This window comes from Canis lupus, chromosome 25 (genome assembly GCF_003254725.2).
Source record: "Canis lupus dingo isolate Sandy chromosome 25, ASM325472v2, whole genome shotgun sequence".
In the NCBI taxonomy this organism is placed as follows: domain Eukaryota; kingdom Metazoa; phylum Chordata; class Mammalia; order Carnivora; family Canidae; genus Canis; species Canis lupus.
In genome coordinates this window covers 3,035,010-3,051,143 of record NC_064267.1, presented here as the reverse complement: position 1 = coordinate 3,051,143, position 16,134 = coordinate 3,035,010, and the positions used below count along the sequence as shown (strand labels likewise).

The following is a 16,134-nucleotide window of genomic DNA, read 5'->3' as shown; positions in this document are numbered from 1 at the left end:
TTCTGATCAGGTTTTGGGTTGAAATTTTTAGGAGATCTGCATGGAGAGGCATCAAAGGACAGTTGAACTTACAGATCTTAGGGAGAGAGTTCTGTGCTAGTGACATCCCTCAAGACATCAGGGCTGCATCCAAAAGCACAGAGGAGTCTTCACGGGGCTCCTGTAACATGATCTGAAGATAGTCACTGAGGCAAGATATCACTATTTAAAACTAACAACTGAAATACAATGATCAAAGAACAGTGAGAAAAATTTGAGGAGACAAAGTATAAAGACATAGAAACACTGAATTTAAAGGGCAAGATTTCAATAGTAAAGTGTTAACAGAGTCACATGATGTAGACAGTTTAAGTTTTAAGCTAAGTCACCCTTGACAGTAAGGATATGGAGGCTCCAAATATTTTCTAGAGCAGTGTTGCTGGACTGATGGAAGCCACAGCCACATCGCCACTGGATGAAGAATGAGTAAGAAGAAAACAAGATATCCTGTTCAGGCTTCTTTTCAGGATTGTTTGGATGAAAGGAAGGAGAGAGACAGAGGCAGAAGTGAATGGGAAACCCAGGGCTCAGAGTTTCAGCTTCCGTTCTCACCCTGAATGGAAGGAGTAATAGGGAGGAACCAGGGAGACAGTGGTAGGAGATAACGTTCTACCACTACTGATAATCGTGACCAGATGCAATGTGGCTAAGTTCTTTTTAAATCATATTCTATGGCAAGCGCTGTATTAGGTACTTTACATGAAGTATTGTATTTTAATCTTCCGATGGAATAAAATCTGAGGCAATGGGTAGTAAAAAAAAAAAAAAAAGAAATTTATGGAGTATTATGAATTATAAAAAGAAATTAATAAAAAGAAATTATAAATAGAAAACCAAAGACCAACAGAAGCAAAGAAATAAAATGTAGAGCAGGAGCCCAGAGGGCATCACTAGACATCCCCTTGCAGTGACTGGCACCCCTTATATTGAAACAGGGTCATCTAGGGACAGGTGACTTATGCCTGCCTCGGACACTCTATACATTCTAGTACACTAGTGATGCTAAGAGTTGTTGCTATATTTTTTAGTTTTTGAATAATCTCTTGCTTGCAGATTTACATTCTATGATCTGGAAAAAAATTCACATAGAATACCTGATTTATTCGGGCTGAATGATTTGGGCCTCTAATTTCTGAGATATGCAGTATCCGTTGCGTTTCATGAAAATAGAGGAGACTACTGGCATGGGTACACTAAAATAACACACAATCCAAGCAATTTAACCTTGCTTAACATTTGCCTCTAGCATGCAATTTCTACTAGATATTTTTGCCTCAGACTTCCATTGCGGTAGAACTTCTTGGACAGAGAGTAAAATTGGTTCATAACTTGTAATCATTTACCACAAAACCAGGAAGAGGGCAATGTGATTCCTGGGAACTCAGGGATCATGAATTAGGAGGGGGTTAAGTGCAGATGAATCGGATGTATGAGAAGGGGCTGAATCTTGGAACCAGAACTGCTCCCCGAATTAAACACAACCGAGGTACCTCAGTTCTAGGTGCTGCGTGGAAGTTCCCCCCCGGTAGACAAAGCACAGGATGAGAAGGAGATGGTAGGTGGGATGGTGGAGGCAGGTGCATGCAGTACGCGGTGACAAGGAAGTTGTGAAAGCCGGTGAGCAGAAGGGCTCTCCATCAGAAATCAAGAGACAGCAGACAGTATCCAGGACGTTTGTAAGAGGCTCACTTTGAGGCCACGCATGAAGCTGGTGGGATCTGACCCTTGTACATCTCTAGTCTCAGCCACCAGGAGCAAATTACCATGTCAAGGAGCACAAACAAGTGGGGAAAGAGGACCTTCCAGTATCAAAACAGAGACACAATCCAGGGCCACGCTAGTCACAAGGACATTGCTTCAAGGGCTACATTGCTACATTGCTTCCACTGAACCCCTCCCGTCTGGGGTCATAAAGATGACAGGAAGGTCAGGGCACGAGGAAGATGACAGGGTTGAGGTAGCTGGTCAGGCTGGAGAACTACTGCCAAAGAGTAGAAGAATTGAGGCTGGGAGCAAGGGATGAAGGGATAAGGTGAAGCTGAGATGACCTTTTGTTTCCTCTATGACTCATGGTTTGTAGCAAATCTATTTCTGAAAGGATCCGAGGCTGCTAAGGCTGAGATTAAAATTTTTATGTGCAAAGAAGTAGATGCTGATTAATTAAAATGGAGTTTTAAATATTGGGATCAAAGATAGAACAGGTACGGAAATGAATTAACAAGAATATCGTAGTCGTAAGTGACTTAGTTTATATGAAGGTATTGATTTTTTTCCTGTTTGAGAAATTGCTGTACTCTCTTATTTCACATAAAAGTCTCTAACAGCCCCTGAAGAGGGTCTGATTTTTAGTCACCTACAGAAGGATCATTTGTTTATTTATTTGCAGTTCTGGCATGGAGGAACATTACCTAACTTCTTCATTCATCTGCGAATGAACTGCTTATCACAGCTGTCTGGTGATCACAGAGGACACAGGTATGCAGAGGTGTGTTCCACGAGGACTGTGTGGGTGTCAGACAAGGGGGCATGTGCCTGTGCTGTCAGCAAACCTGCCTCAGAATGACCAGAGGCTGACACTGAATGAGACCTCCTGCTCATCGAGTGTAAGGGCACAGAGAGTTTTGTGTGCATAATTATAGTGGTTAGTGGTTAGCCTGGGGTTCCTATTTTGGATTATTTCTACATGTTTAGATTCTTTTGTGTGTGAAGAGTGAAAGAACACGTGGGGGGACTTTCCTATCCAGAAAACACAGGAAAGCTCAAAAAGTACTTACATAGATTGTCTTTTACCATGCTTGTAAGCTGTCAGTAGGGCAGAAGTTTCCTCTTTATTCCATATTTTAAAACTAAATATATAGCTTTCCTTTCTACGAGGTCCTTTAAAAGACCATTTTACTAAGATTTAAAATAAATATGCTGTATATATATATATATATGTCAGAAGGATCCATTTGTATTCAAAGCCCTGTTAATTCCATTTTCTGCATTAAGCACAATTTTCTTTGCAACCACTTGTCATGGTTCAAATTCATAATGTAATACTCTGAATTCTGCATAAAATTACCAATAAAAGCGTCTGTTTGACTTACGTTGAAAATGCATTATTCTGCTTTTCACATCGTATGCCTTTACAGCTTAACCCTTTTGTTTCTTCGTAATAGAAATACAATTGATTTAGGCCATTTGCAAACGCTAGCAACACTAGGCAGTATATGAATAGAAACTTCAAAATGTCTAGGAGCATTCTTCCCAGAGATATTTGCAGAGGCCCCAGGTGAGAATTTGCCGTAAACAGCGAGATCAGGCGCAAGGAACTGAAGATGTTTGCGATGGCGAATAAAGCTTCAGCCACCAGCGTGGGATGCCACATGTCCCAAGATTCCCGTGGATTAAGTGCGCTGTACTGGAGAAAAAAGAGAAACAAAGAGAAAATAAAACAAACACATACATATGACTATGTCAAGTTCAGGACAGGTAGATCCAGCATGATGGCCTGTAGGGTCTCCACGGTGGCCAATGTCCTCCGTGATGGTGGCAGCAATATCCATCTACACAAAAATAACAGTTTATTAAAGCCATTTATAATTTCTAAGCTTTAATAAAAGTGGCCTGCCTGGTCTGTCCTTGTCATTTGTAGTAATTTGTTAATATGTGAATTACATCTGACCTTGACCTTTCTGATGGAACTTTAGAAAGAGAAAAAGAAAATGCTACATAGGAAAAAAAAATCTGATTTTATATGGGGAAAAGCAACATGGTAACAAAGAAAGCTACATTATAAAGGAAAACTACTAAATTTTGAACAAAATTACCAATGGTTTTACTTACGGTATTTGACACATTTGCCTAGTCTAGATGAATGCATGTAGGATACAAATTATATATAATAAGTGGAAGTTCTGGTCCATTGCCCTGGAAATAGTAATGACCAATATGGGCACGACTATCAGTGCTTTGTATCTGTTATATTCCAAATGCAGATAAAACCCAACTTGGAAATCACCCTGGAAGTCAATGAGTTGTTAATTTTTTATATTTAATATGTAAAACGTGATATTACATGAACATTCTTGCTGTTACTAGACTTTGACCAGCAATTATTTGAAAAGTAAGACTCAGTTAATTAAAGTGCCAGCTTTGAATTATCTTAACTCTGAACTATATAAAGAGCAAAATGGAATTTATCCTTTGTATTCCTGAAGTAAATTTATATTCGTTTTTAAAAACAAGGTCAAATATGCTCTTTGAGAGTTAAAAATAGATCTGCCCTACGACCCAGCAATTGCACTGCTGGGGATTTACCCCAAAGATACAGATGCAGTGAAACGCTGGGACACCTGCACCCCGAAGTTTCTAGCAGCAATGGCCACAAGAGCCAAACTGTGGAAGGAGCCTCGGTGTCCATCAAAAGATGAGTGGATAAAGAAGATGTGGTTTATGCATACAATGGAATATTACTCAGCCATTAGAAACTACAAATACCCACCATTTGCTTCGAGGTAGAGGGACCTTGAGGGTATTATGCTGAGTTGAAAATAAGTCAATTGGAGAAGGACAGACATTATAGGGTCTCATTCATTTGGGGAATATAAAAATTAGTGAAAGGGAATAAAGGGAAAGGAGTGAAAATATCAGTGAGGGTGATAAGACATGAGAGACACCTAACTCTAGGAAATGAACAAGGAGTAGTGGAAGGGGAAGTGGGCAGGGGTTTGGGGTGACTGGGTGATGGGCACTGAGGGGGGCACTTGAGGGGATGAGCACTGGGTGTTATGCTATATGTTGGCAAACTGAACTCCAATAAAAAATTTTTTTAAAAATGCTCTTTGAAATACCGTGTTCCAAAAATCTATAATTAAACCTCTGTAGGAACCAAACAATAAATTGAATTCTCTTCTTCATACACTTCCCTAAAAAATGTCTAGACAACTGCATCTTTTTCCTAATAATCATGTTAGGAAAAAAAAAGTTGGATTTCTGTATGAGTCCCATCAGACTTTTAGAATATTTCCTTTCTTTTTATATTACATTTTATACCAAAGACCTTTACAAATGTTAATTAATTCTCTTGAAACTAATAGATAGTATTTTTCAAATCTCCCTGGGAAGAAAATACATCACAAGTTTCTGATTTTTTTCTAATACCCAGACTCTTGCTTGAGTGACAATTTAAAACAATCAAGTTTGAGCTAGAAGGAAATTATTTTCTATTTTTAAATGTTGATAACTGCTCTTGAACATTCCTAAGTTCACCAAAAAATAGGTCATCTTGCATATATGTAAAAAATTAAAAATTTAATATTTTTTATTCATTATAACACATATCAAAGTGAGGGTTTGTAGTATCAACCACCATCGAATTATCTTCTCTTGGTCATCTCATACGATGCACGTTTTCCTTCAGAGATTAAGATCACCTTCACCTTCTTTTTCTCACTTCCCTTGAAAGACACATGTTTAAGTAGAGAACATTCCCCCACCCCCTTTGATGGCTAATCCTATATTTCTCTTTCTCTCTCTTTAAGTTAATATGGCTTAGGACTGTATCTCAATGTATACATAATTTGACACAGTAAGCATTCTTAAGGATGTGATCATTTACTTGGAATTCCTCACAACATCTAATACACTGCCCTGCGTGCAATGGGTGCCCAAGAAACATTTTCTTCCTTTGAGTACTTATTGTCCAGTGAAGGTGGGAGGCACACCTAATAATAGCAATGTTTCTAAGAGATTAACGCAAAGTACTGTGAGAACAGAGAAGAGAAAGTGATAAATTCTGCCTGGGGTGGATGGGGCCGGAAATGAACAGAGATTACATGTTGTTCAAGCTTTAAGGGTCCTTTGATATTATTCAATTTCCTAGAGATGCTGTTCATTGTTCTAGGTCTCACAGGCGGTTGAATATAGACTCCATCATCACCCGGTGACATGGTAGGTACTTTAGATCCCTTCTTAGAAAACTCTCTGAGCTGGGACTTGCAAAATCAAGAGGAAGGTTTTCCATTTTGACAAATCAGGAAATGCTAGATTCTTCCCCAGTATAATTACGCAAGTCTGCTTCAAAGTCTAGCACTTCTGATAATTGTTGGGAAACAATGCTATGTGAATATGTTCACATTTATGCATGGTCAGGGCTTCCTGAGCAAAACATTGCATGGCTGTTAAAAGATGTCTGAATGGCAAATAAGCCTGGGAAGTTAAATATAGAGACTTTCTGAGAGATTTGGAAACATCTCCCCTGGAGCCATCTGCTTAGATTCTAAGGATAATAAAACTAGGGACCTTTGCCTCCCCTAAGAGAATCTGTTTACTTCGGAAAGTTAAGGTCTCTCTCTTTCTCCAGGGGGAAGGTGAGCAGCTGGCACAGCTATACTATACAAGCTCTAAGATTCATATTTTCCCAGTTCCCCTCCTGTGGTACAAACTCCTGGATGCAAAGGGTACATCTGGCTCTCACCTGTTGCCCTGTGGGGAACTGGAGTATGAGGAACCAATGTTCAGATTGTTATGGAAGTAATTTGTTCTCTGATCCAGAAACCTTGTTTTCTATCAGGATTAAATGGAGATATAAAAAAAAATGGAGATATAAACATTTAGTAATTATCTCTTGAAGTCATTCTTTTTGGTTTTGCTTTTCTCATTTTTCTCCTGTCATTTACATATACGTTGAACTTCAGTTTTTAAATACAGGCATTGTTTTGCAAAGCAATTGTTAAAATCCTTACAGACGGACTTGTAGCAAAAAATTCTAATTCTTCAATTTGAAATGCATTTTCCAAACTCTATTATTAGGCGTTAAAAGCTTAACTTGAACTTAAAATTTCTCCTTAGCCCTATTTTCTAAAACTTCTTCACAAAATCCATATTCATTTTTTAATCTTTGCATGTTTGCTTTCTGCCATCGGGATGCCACTTCTCAGGATCCCATGCAGGTCCCTCCTTCACATTTGCTCCTTAAATACTTTGTTTCATAAGCCTCTTCTCTTCTCATCTTGTCTACTCTCCCTGATGGTTTTCAATGATCTCAACTGTTAGTTATGTGCTGATGACTCCCAGCCCTCCATCTCCAGCCCAGACGTCTGCCCTTACAGTCATATTTTATGCTTTCCTGCCTCGTTGATGTGTCCACATGGAGATCTCACAGGCATCTCAAACTCACAGGCCAGAAGTGGAATTCATGATCTGTTCCTCCTCAAACTCTCTCTCTGTTTATGCTCTCTGATCTTAGTGAGTGGCAGCAAATCACCCGAAGCAAAATTTCAGGTGGAGAGTCTTCGCTTTGGAACCTTAAGGCTCTAAACTGAAATTTTCATATATATCGCTTACGCCTCTTCATTGGTATCCTCTGTTTCCCACAGAAATTATCATAATAATAATTGCTAATTGCTCTCCCTGCCCTGGATCTTATTTCTACCATCATCTGTTTCCTCCAAGAATCTTCTTCTAAAAGGGCCAGTCAGACTACCTCATATCTTGCTTAATGCACTCAAGAACTGCGATATTCTTGGGATGGAATTCTAATTTTCCAACATGTCACATGAAGCCTCTGGAATCTGGGTCCTGACTTCTTTTTGAGATTGACCTGCCATTTGTGCTCAGTTTGGTATTTAACGCCTTGGCTCAAACCTTTAGTAGTGGTCATTCCCCAAATTACTTCACATTCTCACCAGAATTCCTTTCCATGAGTATCAGGTTCTTTGTCTAGAATGGATTTAAATTCTAATTATTTTGATTCCTCAGCTGCTCATTATTCATGAAATATATGCTGAGTGCCTACTCTGTGTTAGACATCATCTTCACAGTGGTGAGCAAATAACACACAGTTTATGTCATATGAGCTTATTAGATAGTGAAGAAAACAGACATTAAATAAGAAATGCTAATCCTTCCCTTGACAGGTACCCTCTGGCCACAGATGAATGGACACTAGGATCCTGCTGACCAGAGCTGATAGTTCCATGTTATAGAATGATCCTTGAAAGAGAAAGACCATGTATGTTAGTTATACTTGGATTTTTAAAAAAAATAATTTTAAAAAAGGAAAAATAAGGGTCAAGAGTTAATTGTCAAAGAACATTAATTCCTACCTTCCTCTTTCTTTCAAGTATTTGTTTATTTTTAAGATTTTATTCATTTATTCATGATAGAGAGAGAGAGAGAGAGAGAGAGAGAGAGATTGGCAGAGGCACAGGCAGAGGGAGAAGCAGGCTCCATGCAGGGAGCCTGATGTGGGACTCAATCCCGGAACTCCAGGATCACACCCTGGGCCGAAGGCAGGCTCTAAACTGCTGAGCCACCCAGGGATCCCCATATTTGCTATTTAGTATAAATATACCATAGCATGGTTTTCTGTAAGACTTTATTTTTACTCAGATTCTTTTTAAGAGACTCACTCATTGCACACCTATCTAACAGAATATTCACCCTTGGATTACCTGCCAATTTTCCATGCAGGGAGCTCGGTCTACTGCATTTGAGGAAATGAGTGTCTAATAAATTGTTTTATAGATGAGAGGAGGTCAAAAAGCATTCTAGGGTGAAGAATCATAGACATATTCAAAAGAATGGTTGTTAGAAAAGATGAATCCTTTGTAGAAATGTGAGTACCTTAATCTAGCTGGAATATGGAGAGTTTGGGGATAGTGATGATTCTAAGAGAAAGCTGGAGCCAGGTCAGGAACACCTTAGCAGAAGTGTTAAGAGAGGAAGATGAACAGAATCAGGATACTGGGTTATTTATATACTCTATAGTCTCTGATACGTACTTCTAAAACACAGGCAATCAATAAACATGAATAAAAAGTTAAGCTGATGCAAAAATAAACACATTTGTCATATTAGAGTAAATAGAAAATGCACACTGGTTTTAATGTTTGATTTATAAGGTAAAAACACCTCCCTTTCCACAAACTGGTTAGATAATGAAGTAGTGAAAGACAATACGGAGATGCATGATTTTCTCCTGTGATAGATAGTACTGCATTAAACCATTAGGACTTAAATCCCTACAGAGCTCTGTGCCATGCCAACTCAAGAATATTTAGAGAATTCCCTAATTTGGAGGGTACATTGCAATTAGAACATTTGTGAAATGGAAACAATATTTTATGCCTCTTGTCTAGCTGATAAGAATAGGAGAGATCAATGAGGTATTTACTCAGAACTATTCACAAGACTGAAAAATTCCATGATGAATGTTAAAATAAATGTTCTTATCCATAATGATTAAATTTTTGAAAATATTATTTATATCACACTGTGGAATAGGCATAGGGATTTAATCATTACTGCCAAATGACTAAAGAAAATATGAGACAAGTTGTACATATGGAAAAGGACTGGGTAATATTTAGGAGAAAACCAGTCCTAATGAAGATAAAACAACATTTTATGAGAGTGCCCAGGCATCAACAAGCTCTGGATTAACTAATATTTCATACATGGTGAGAGGAGGAAATGGTTAACAAACCTTCTTCAAGAATTAAGAGCAAATGGGAAAAAAAGCTTATAATTCACGAGCTGTGACATGTCAATGAATCAAGGTATTTAAGGAAACACCACAAAGCTTTGCATGTAAGGAGAACACTGAAATCACATATACTTTCATACTGTCTTTGTACAATATAATGCATGGGTTGCATGGAACATAAAAAATAAAAACTACTCAATGCTTATACTAAGCTCTATTTATGACATTAGAAGTGTTTGTTAATATAATCCTCACATTCTATAGGACCTGATTATTAGTGTCATTACACATATAAAAAAATTGAGGTATAGATTAAGTAACTTGCCCCAAATCACACAGGTAGGAAGTGGTATAAGTAGTACTCAGATCAAGTATGGATCAGAGCTCAAACCATAGCCTTAGTTAGAAGGACCCTTTGGTATGTATGTATGCATATGCACATGTGTGTTTTGTTTTATTAAATCACTTCTTCATCAATGAATTTTAAAAGGATAAATCAATTAAGCAAAAGTGGCCTTTCTGCCAGACCTATTCCAAAAGTTTCTCCTGGATAAATCAATTTCAGAAAGGTTTCCCTTTTTGTGAACTGACAGTTTTTCTGGTCTGGGTCCATGGCCTGGCTAAAAAGACATAGGGTTGGATTTTTGCTCCCATTTATTAAATGCACCTTCAGACTGGAGGTAGAACCTGTACAATCTTACAGAGATCTTGGTTATAACTCGTTGGTAACCTCGCCTGCCCCACAACAGGCAAACTATTTACCAGGAAGCAGCATCAGGGGATTCCATTTACCTCATATTTCATAATTAATAAATAACCAATCTTATGGCTCTTCCCTCCTATTTTTTTTTCAAATCCAGTCCTCTATCAGTTTCCCCTATGTTCATTTCTCTACATCAGGCATTCATTATCATTTGAATCATTCTTTGCTTAAATCTCATTGATGGCTTCTCTATTAATAGAGCAAAACCCACATTCTATAGCAGAATATAAAAAGCCCTTCCATTCCTCCCCTTGGCCTTATTTGCTGGATCATTTCTCTTAGAGACTGGCCTCCTTTACACACTCAGACTTTATTGCACATTGCCTTTTCTCTCTGGAACACTCAAGCACATTCATGAACTCACTAGATGCCCACTGGCTCTGTTCTCCAAGACACCTCCAGTAGAGTTTAGTTCCTTCCTTGATGCTCTCACAGTCACTGTTGTACAGTTTATTGTATGGTAAGGCTGTTACTTATATGCATTTCTCTTTCTTCCACCTGACTGGGCACTGCTTGAAGGCAGGGGATATACCTCATTTGCCTTCTCAGCAAACAGATGATATCCTGGTTTGTTAGTGTGCTCCCAGAAATTCTTACTGATTGGTTCACATAATGGCTGTTTTCCTTACTTACAGCAGAATCTATTTTAGTACATAAATACAGCATCTTTTCTGGAAATAGTAATTTCTAAATTATCTAAAAGTTAGCATGAAAAACTAAGTGATAAGATAAAAAAGGTAAGGAAGGATGAGTCAACAAGTCGGATTCCCAAAGTTAAGTGCTTTTGTAGTTATTATCATCATTCGACAGATAATAGCATTGAGGCCAATATTAAATAACTTGCCTCAAATCATACAGGTTTCACATAGTAAAGGTGAGTGTGAATCCAGAGCTCAAACTTTTCTCAACATAAAGTAAATGAAGGGACATAATAAAGACATTTAAAAAGACAAGTCCAATGGGCTTAAAGTATATGAAAAAGGAGGAGGACACAGGAGTATAAGAGAAAAAAGAAAAATTAATAATGCACCCTTATTTTATAATAGACCTCTTAATTATATCAATTCATTTACTGCCCATACCAACAACACAAGGCAGAAATTGTTTGTTTCCTTCTTTTATCGATGAGGCACAGAGAGGCAGAGAAACAGGTCCAAGTTCACGTAACTAGTAAGCAATGGAAGAAAGAAGTGAGCTCAGAAAACACTACCCATTAAACACAATCCATGCAACTCAAGTTTTAGTCACACAAACTGATCATTCAGAAAGAACATTCCATGCTATACATTTACAATCATAGTTGGAGTCCTATGATCACAGCACATAAACACATGGTTTTTCTCCAGACTCCACATTATTTACATCATTATCATCTGAGGTAATTTCTGTGCACTTTTCATATCCTTTTTATCTTTTTCCCTCTTCTTCATTGCATGGGGTGGGCGAGTTGAATTATAAGCATAATTTCTTCCTTGGTGTACTATAATGGACAACATTTACATTTTATTATTAAAATTGATGTTGCACATGAAGAACTTACAACTTTTTGCAGAAAATTCAAATCTCATATCTAAAATTAAGACCAAAAATCCACAAGTATTAATATATGTAATTATACCCCCATATGCCAGAGTTCTTGATGGATTGGAATGTATATGCACTATCTGTAAACACCATATAAATGTAATATATAAAAATATTCTGTATCTTAGTACAAATATTGCATGTAAAAATATAAGAGAGAAGTTCCTTTTGGAATCAACCCTATACTTCTCTTAGCTGTTGAATAGAATTATATAGTCCAGCATCAATCAATGTCTTTCTTAGATCAGGTACATCAGCATTGTCTAATGAATTTGCTAGAAATGCAAATTTAGGATCCTCCCTAATAGTCCTAATTTAGAATTTCTGGGGATGGAGAAAAGGAATCTGTGTTTTAACAAGCTTTCCAGGTGATTATTTTGCACCTGAAAGTTTGAGAAGGACTGCAGTAGTTCTATAACCACAGAATTTTACATTCTACATGGGACCACAAAAAAAGCAGATATATTACTTTTTAGTAACGAGATGGCCAAAACACTTTATAGATATACTTAATTTTCATTACAAAGAAAATAGGAATTGGACATATATGTATGTAACAATAAACTGCCCATCTTCTACAAAGATGCATCACCTACTTGGTTAAGACAGTATCTTCTCTCTTAAGGTCAAGGTCATTAACCTCAGTGCAGATAGGAAAAATTATCAAATTATCATTCTATTCTTAAAATATAGTTTGCTTCTCATAAAAATAGTAGCCAATGCTCTTTCCTAAATGTTCTGCTGAGTGCTGGCAACATTTTAATTGAACAAATTCTGGAAACTGTGGCCTTTCCCAACTTTGAGCATTTTTTACCCTGCCAGAGTCAAACACTGGACAAAGACTCAGGTTGCTATTTTAAAGAACTAGATGAAATGAGCAGGAGTTCACCTACATGTTAGCATTTTCTAGGTCAGATCACTAAATTGCAGGAGTCATTCATGTAAAGAAAGCCCAATTAGACACCCTTTGGTTTTTACTTCTACATTAATCGTTTTAAGAGAAAATTTTTAAAAAGAGAGAGAAAAGAAAAGAGGGAAAAAAAGAAAGGCAGGAAGGAGACAATACTTTGGCTTGAAAAACATTTCCCAAAGTACAAAATAGTCCCAATTGCCGTTGCAGAACAAAAATGTTTTCCATAAATTATGTGGTTTGGAAAAGATTGATATTGTACAAAATCTGGGGGAGTGACGATTGTATGAGATTTCAGGCACTGTCATGTTGAATGGGATGAGGAGAAAGAAACTATATTCTGTTCTAATTATATCAAACTATATTACTTTGAGTTGAAATAATTTAAATGCTTTGAAAGAGTAATATTTTGATCTGTCTATGTAATGTTATTGGTTAGGTATAACTGATAAAAATAGATTTTTGGTTGCCAAAATTTAAAGTGTTTAAGGCAGAATTCCATTAGAAATGGAAAAGAATAGAAGCAAGAGCAACTATTGTGAGTAACTTTGAGGCATCATTCAATTTAGATGCAACACAGTTGGGTGACAACTTTATATTGTGAAATTTCTTTTATGACTATAAATTGGGTAGTATCTATGTATTTTATACCCATCTATAAATAAAGTCATGAAGAGGTGAATATCACATATACATAATGTTCTAGGTCACATTATTAGTAAAATTAATAGCAATCAAAGATCTATCAGTATTTATCAGAACTTACATTTTACCAATAATAGAAACAATAGTTACCTTTACAAACGCAACAATTTTCAAAGAGATTGTTGCCAAATATAAGGAATTCATCACAAAATCCATTAGATTCCACCAATCATGGATGTAATCTTGAAGTCCACCATCCCACATTTGCTTAATTTCTCCCCATATAAAACCTGCAATTACAGAAAGATGCACTGTAAGTGTGGTGTTCAATCAAATTACTAAAAACAGAGATATGCAACTTAAAAATTATAGACTCCTGGACCTACAAGAGACTATACCTTTTCACTACATGAAACATCTACTTTTAAAGACAATAATATTCAATCTCAGCCAGACTTTAAAATTTAGAAAACATGGAGCTAATTGTAGAGAATGCTTTTAGAGCAGTTTCACTTGCTTTTACTCATTTGATACATTCATAAGAAGGTGCAATTTTTGAATCAGCTATAATTTCTCTGTAACTATATTTTTTTTCTCATGGAAAATATGGTAGCACTTACTTATAAACAAATACCTAAAGACATATTTCCTCAGAAGTTGAGATGACTCAAATATTCATGAAAAAAAATGCATCTGCTGAACATAACTGTCTTAATTCCATCAAGCAGAATACTTTGCTTTTGTAAGCAATTAGCAACTTTAGGGATCTGAATTCAGTTCTAGACACAGAAAGATTATAACATACACAATATTTCATTAGAAGACCTTACATCTAGCAATAGCTTTGAAATCACATCCAGAGAAAATAAAAATCCCTTTCGTTTATAATAGTCATATTTTTAATAGGAAATGTCTTAATTTTCAGATTCTAGGAAGTACTTATAAATTATCACTATGTATCATCTTATTTCCATAATATTATGAAAATTTTCTAAATCTAATTTTAGGGCCCAATGATGAAAGAGAGAGATTTCAAAGGGTGTAGAGTCAGAAAATATTAAAAGGATAAATATGATTTCATAACTACTTAACATAAGAAAATAAGATGACTTTATTTAACAGTAGTCTGGAATGTCAAATGCGTAGCACAATGTTTCACATCTGTCTTGCACTAAAAGCCAGAAAAAAGCAGATTAACTATAACATCATAACTTTTCATGAATCTATCAAAGAGATGAGAAACCAAAGTGCCTATACTTCAAATAAAAGCAGGTTCCTCCAAAGAGAGCGTCAGTGTGAACATTAGCTCACCTGTGGCAGAATGCAGGGGTAAGAGACAAAAGCATCATATAAGAGAGTAAGAGAATTTCAGAAAAACTTCTCAACAACCTTCTAAAGGCTGAGTCTGAGTTAGCACAAGAAGACAGAACCCCTGGGACACAGACACAAGGGGAGTTTCCAACTATTTGCGTGCTCTTTTGCATAGAGTATTCCTTTTCCCTAGGGAGGAAAACTCATGAGCCCTTTGGGAGGAGCAGGAAATAGTCCTGGGCCTAGGGTTTATATCATATCATCAGAGGTTTCCTACCACAGGGGGAGGGCCAGGAAGGTCTCTTCTGCACATGACCCACCAAGTGTCACTGCCATAATTAGTAAGGTATGGATCATAGAGAACCTCCATCTCTAATGCCTGGGCATAGTCCTATGAAGTCTGACTCTAGACCAGGACAACAGAGAATTGGCCTGTTTCACATCACCAGGCCAACGAACACCTGGTAGCAATCCGAAGCTGACAACCACTGGAGGAGTGGCAAGAGCATGAATAGAGAAGACCTCTGAGGCACAGGGGCATAGAGGAGGCACAAAGGTTTGAGTAGAGCAGGAGTTCTGAGAATAACCCTCTCTCCCATCTGTCTTCATCAGTCAAGGCCACTATAGCAAAGTATCGTAGAGTAGGTGTCTTATAACCGCAAAGCTTTATCTCTCATAGTTCTAAAGGCTGCAAGTTTATGATCACAGTATCAGCATGGTCAAGCTATGGTGAGAACCCTCTTCCATGTTGTAGATACTGACTTATCTTGTGGCAGAAAGAGAGCAAGCTAGCTCCCTGGCCTCTTTGTATAAGGGCATTTATCTCATTCACAAGGGCTCCACCTCCATGGCCTAATTGCTTCTCAAAGGCTCCATCTCCAAATGCCATCACACTGGGGATTAGGATTTCAACAGATGAATTTGGAGGGGACACAGACATGCAGTTCATACCACCATCCTAAGCAGAGCATAAGGTGCTCTGAAACACACTGTAGCACGAAACAGAAACCCAGCTTAGCTCCTGACGATACTGCCTCAAATTCCTGCATTATGTTCTAGCAGAACAAAATGCGTGTACCTTTTCAGGAATCAATTCTATGTACTTCAGTCTGGCCTTCTGCACAGGCGGAATGAATAATACACACACACACATACCCTGATATATCATATTCAAAATGTCTAAAAAAAGAACATTGAAGGCATCAGGAATGGGGATGGTGCGGAAATAAAAGAAACATCACATTCAAAGGAAGAAATCAAGGAATGACATTAAACTTGTCTAAAACTATGTACGACAAGTGACACTATTAAAGTGCTAGAAAAAAAAAAAGGTGTCTGCCCAGAACTCTATCTATACATGGCACAAACAGCTCTAATAAAGGAGAGTGATTGAAACATTTTTTTCAGACA

At 37.3% G+C, this 16,134-nt stretch overlaps 1 protein-coding gene across 2 annotated transcripts in view; it reads right to left on the bottom strand.

Moving 5' to 3' along the window:
• The window catches only part of TRPC4 (transient receptor potential cation channel subfamily C member 4), a 208,226-nt gene that overhangs the window by 26,964 nt on the left and 165,128 nt on the right, over positions 1–16,134 (bottom strand). For both annotated transcript variants that reach the window (XM_025462421.3, XM_025462422.3), the window contains exons 5-6: positions 13,564–13,703; positions 3,129–3,442 (exon numbers count right to left, since the gene is read on the bottom strand). In XM_025462421.3, coding sequence (XP_025318206.1) covers positions 3,129–3,442; positions 13,564–13,703 — 454 coding nt within the window. The remainder of the gene's footprint in view (positions 1–3,128; positions 3,443–13,563; positions 13,704–16,134) is intronic.